The 4918-nt window shown below is 42.5% G+C and overlaps 1 protein-coding gene across 1 annotated transcript; it reads left to right on the top strand.

The window, feature by feature from the left end:
• Positions 1 to 1225: 1225 nt before the first annotated feature.
• On the top strand, positions 1226 to 2527 carry LOC115923589. The gene is made up of 2 exons (XM_030984573.1): positions 1226 to 1396; positions 1802 to 2527. The coding sequence occupies exons 1-2, from the start codon at positions 1325 to 1327 to the stop codon at positions 2405 to 2407; spliced, it is 678 nt and encodes a 225-aa protein (XP_030840433.1). The 5' UTR covers positions 1226 to 1324; the 3' UTR covers positions 2408 to 2527.
• Positions 2528 to 4918: the final 2391 nt, after the last annotated feature.

The following is a 4918-nucleotide window of genomic DNA, read 5'->3' as shown; positions in this document are numbered from 1 at the left end:
TATGAACAAATGATTCAAAGTATCATGTTTACTTGCCTACGTGTAGTTAGTTTTCTGAAGGAAGTGTGTCTCAACTTACTGAATAAAGTTGGTGGTATGGTTTGGATGCCTTTTGAGCATAACACAGGTTAAAGAGACTTAGAAATTATGTTTGGATGAGAGAAAATGGTGCTAAGGTAATGACTTAAATGCTAGGTGTACAGTTAAAGAGAATTTGAAAGTTCAAGTGAAAACAAACCATTATTGATGGTAACAATTGGGAAAAACCTGATCTGTTCGATTCCTGAATTCTCTCAACTATATTATTGCAATTTGATTACAATTTATGCGAATGTAAAATCGTCACAAAGCAATAAATTGGCTCTTTATACCATTCCAGACATGAAAGTGTTGAAAGATTTAAAAAGCCTGGCTCATGTCTTATTTTTCATGGAAAATCGGTTGGGAAAATTAAAAAAATGATAGGGAGAATTAAGTGTTAGAGGGGGTTGCACAGTGACGCCTTAAAAGAAAAACATAAATATAATAATAATAATAATACATAAGATTTATAAGGCGCCAAATCCACTTGACAGTCAAATGCTCAAGGCGCAGCTTGTGCAATAGATGAAATACATACATGATACATTAATACAAAGTGCAATAGGAAAGGTACATACATGAAAGGTTATTTCATGTTATATTTGGGGTAAGAGATTTTTTAAAGGATTGTTTGCATGTAAGAGGGTTAGAACAGTAGAAGGAACATTAAGTAGCATTTCATACACAAATTACGCTAGTTTTTCATCAACCTTCAACAATGTTACCGAGTTACTTTAAGGTCGTGTTAAGGTAAACATAGGCCAAAGTCACTGGTCAATGGTGTATTTCTCTTCTTTTTTTTTTTAGTTGTCACTGGCATATCTGATGTCATTATTCAAGCCATGTAGGGGGCGGGGGAGGTTGCAAGTACAATGTTAGTTGTACAGGTCTGTACATGTTGGTGTTCTGAAGCTAGTGTTCATTCATACAGTGTCAGACAAAAGCAATAATGGCAAAGCGTTCAGACAATAATGGTTAGTCTCGGTGAGCAAGTTGCTGATTGGTCAGCGTTTTTAGTGAATGACATCACAGGAAAGAGTAGACGGATCAGCGGTAAGCGGCATAGATCAGAGGAGGCGTGTGATGTTTCTATCTCGTTAAGTGGTAATAATCATGTCCTGGTCGAGGAAGCTGGTAAAAATAGTCCCATGTCTTTCGACCTGGATCCCATTCTAGCAATTTACTTCCAATCTTACACATCTCTATTAAAGCTTGGATATATCATCGGACTTTATACATCATCATGACAGTCTTGGAGCCAACCTCATCCTCCTTAGGGAATATGTCAACGCATTCATCCTCTAAATACATTCAGGTAAGATATATATATTTCTTTCCTAGCCCTCTCTTTCTCTGGCCGGATGTTCTGTCGTCATCTTTCTGTCTGTCTCCGTTTTTCTCTCTCTCTCTCTCTGTTTTTTTGTTTCTCTCTCTCTTTCTTTTCTCTTTCTTTCCGGCCACTCTCCCTCTCCGCTATCTTTCATTCCTCCCCAAACTTCTACTTCTGTTTTTCAAATGATAGGCCTACATCCCGGGCCTGAGTTTTTGCATGTTAAGTATATCTTTATATCTTGAAATCTCTGACAATGTAATATGTTCATGCAACAAAAATTATTGAAAACCCCATGTTAGAAATTGATAGGACTATTACAAATTTACATAATATGCACAATTTGAAATCTATACGTGTACAAACCTTTTAATTTCATTCTCTCTCCAGATTCCCTACGACTCGTCTGAACTTGGGAAACCAAGCCCTCTCGCCTTACTGGCTACGACCGTCAACAAAATCGGAACTCCATCACCACGCATCGAGTCTGCACGCAATAGATCTCCCGTGCCTCAGCGTACGTCAGCGCCGACTACGCCACGGCAACGATCGGGTGCGCCTTCGACATCGCCTATCTCCGTGGCGCCACATCTAGCTAAAGTACCGAATACACCATCGCCGTTACACCGCGTGACACCTCTTCCAGTTGACTACCCAATGTACCACGTACCGCTACCTATCCGCCACTCGCCGTACTCCGTGGGCGTGGGTTTACCTGCCGGGCAGCAAATAGTACCATCGATGCGATTCGACGTACCAGCCTGCTGCGGCCTTCAGTACCCGCTGTATCACGACATGTACCACATGAACCAGGCGATGATACCACAGCTACCAGTGATGTCACCCTTTTTAGGCGTCTACCCTCATCATGATCTCCCACTTGCCAGACTCCCGTCATCATTGAAGGCTTCTTCAGTTCGTCGAAGGTCGCACCATCGAATAGTTAAACGACTAAGGAGGCCGATGGGGGAGATCATCGACGTCGTCTCTCTGTGATCAGTTTATATATGTCATGCACATTGAATCAATGATTTCCTCAACTTTATTCCTTGTAGAATATTTTCTTGCCATTATGTTGTCACAATAATTGTTCAATAAACTGAGCTCATAACCATAGTCAACGAAACATATTGTTTCATTTCATGTCCCCGTGTTTACGCTAGAGAAGAAGATAGAAAATGAGACAGAGAGAGGGAGGGAGGGGGAGAACATGAATTATAAGTGCTTAAGAGGGAGAGAAAGGGAATAGGTGACATTATAAAGAAATCGAAAGTGTAAGAGATCAGTGTCGAATTGAGATGGGGTGGTAAATCAGAGGTGGAAGAGAGAGACTGATCTTGATGACGGTTGTAAGAGATCGAGTTTCGGATTGAGAGGGGTGGTAAATCTGAGGTGGAAGATAGAGAAAGAGAGACAAAATGATATGTCTGACTGGAAAATGTCGAGAGTATGGAAAAGGAGGAATATAGATTTTGTGGAGGTCCGAATTAAGAAAAAATGAAAGAAAGAGAATTCTCTCTCCCCCCGCAAAAAAAAAAAAAAAAAAAAGGAGAGAGAGAGAAGGAAAAGAAGGGAAAGAGGAGAGAAAGGGAAAAAAGAAGAGGAAGAAGAAAAGAAAGGAGGGAAGAAGGAGATCGGGGGGAAGGACTTGCCTCCCCCTTCCCCCCCCCAATAAAAAAATAAAAGAGAAGGAAGGAAAGGGAAAGAAAAAAGATAAAGAGGAGATAAAGGGAAGGACAAAATAGGAAGAAGAAAAGAAAAGAAGGGGGATATCAGTTGCAATTTTCCTGCCAACAAGGAGTAGATCGGAGGGGGGGGGGGGGGGCACTGGCATACTGATAGGGGAGGGGGGGGGGGGGGTTGGAGAAATAGAATTCAAACGTGGTTTATTTATAATTCCATAACGGTGGTTAACAAATAATGCTGAAATGAGATAATTTTCCTCACTTTTCCTCATGCGTTTGTTGGAAAATAATACAGCCAGGCAAGAAAATGCTTCTTGAGATGCCTACATTATCAGGGCCCGCGGAACGGCGGGGATCGGGATCCTCGAGCCCCTCCCCCCACACTTTCTTTGAAAAAGTATATTAAAGAGAAATAGAAAGAAAGAGAGCGAGCGAGAAAGAAAAAATAGTTAACTGCCAGTGTCACATTATAATGGGGTATCAAAATATGCTCATCTGACCATGATTAAAATTAATGCCTAAAATCCTAAAGGCTCTGCCCCCTGGATTCCACCTAGGGCCCTAAGGCGGGCCCTTAGATGCTCATATGACGGTCATTTAATACCTAAAACCCCTGATTTCTGGGGGCTCTGCCCCCTGAACCCCACGCCAAATAGTGTCCTGCTAGTGTCACAAATAATAAGGTATCAAAAATGCTCATCTGACCGTAATTAAGCGCCTAAAACCCCTGAGCTTCTGGGGGATCTGCCCCCAGGACCCAACCAAGAGCCCTTAGGCGGGCCCCTCGATACTCATCTGACCGTAATTGAGTGCCTAAAACCCTTGAGATTCCGGGGCTCCGCCCTCTGAACCCCAAGCCAATAAGTGACCTGCCATTGTAACAATTAGGTATCAAAATAATGCTCATCTGACCGTAATTAAATGCCTAAACTCCTGAACTTCCGGGGCTCTGCCCCCTGGACCCCGTCTAGGGCGCTAAGGCGGACCACTGAATGCTAATCTGACCGTAAATTAAAACCTTAAACCACTGAGCTTCCGGGGCGGACAAGGTATCAACATAATTATGTTCATCTGACAGCAGGCGCGTAGCCAGGGGGGCGGTGGGGGTGGTCCCCCAATAAACGCCGGCCAAAAAAGAGAGGAGTGTAAAGGAAGAGGACGTAGGAAGAAAAGGGAATAGACAAAGAACATATTTGAAATTCAGACAAGGATTAAGAGTCGAGAACGGTACAACGAATCGTCTTCTTTCTTTAATGATTTAATGAAACGTAAAAGCTTCCGCGCTTCGCGTGGGAGGGGGGGGGGGGAAACTGAATTTAGACAAGGATTAAAAGTCATAACGGTACAACGAATCGTCTTATTTCGCTAATGATTTAATGAAACGTAAAAGCTGTATTCAGACGAGGATTATTTTCAAGAACGGTACAACGAATCGTCTTCTTTCTCTAATGAATTTAATGAAACGTACAAGCTTCCGCGCTTCGCGCGGGAGGGAGGAGGGGAAAACTGAATTCAGATGAGGATTAAGAGTCGAGAACGGTACAACGAATCGTCTTCTTTCTCTAATGATTTAATAAAACGTAAAAGCTTCTAAGCTTTGCGCGGGAGAGGGGGATGAATTAAGACGAGGATTAAGAGTAAAAAACTGTACAACAAATCGTCTTCTTTTTTTAATGATTTAATGAAACGTAAAAGCTTCCGCGCTTCGCACGGGAGGGGAAAAACTACTTTCAGACGAGTAGGCACGTACGGAAGGGGGGAGGGGGTTAGGGGGTTGACCCTCCCCCTTAGGTTTTTTATGTGTGTATTTTGGAGCAAACCC

This window comes from Strongylocentrotus purpuratus, unplaced genomic scaffold (assembly GCF_000002235.5).
Source record: "Strongylocentrotus purpuratus isolate Spur 01 unplaced genomic scaffold, Spur_5.0 spur5_scaffold_14, whole genome shotgun sequence".
NCBI lineage: Eukaryota > Metazoa > Echinodermata > Echinoidea > Camarodonta > Strongylocentrotidae > Strongylocentrotus > Strongylocentrotus purpuratus.
This window is presented reverse-complemented; position numbering and strand designations above follow the sequence as displayed.

Bases quoted from the DNA above. Each gene is read 5' to 3' on its own strand.
- LOC115923589 (XM_030984573.1), top strand. From the start codon at position 1,325: ATGACAGTCTTGGAGCCAACCTCATCCTCCTTAGGGAATATGTCAACG. The intron at 1,397-1,801 runs GTAAGATATATA...TTCTCTCTCCAG, and splicing joins CATCCTCTAAATACATTCAG to ATTCCCTACGACTCGTCTGA.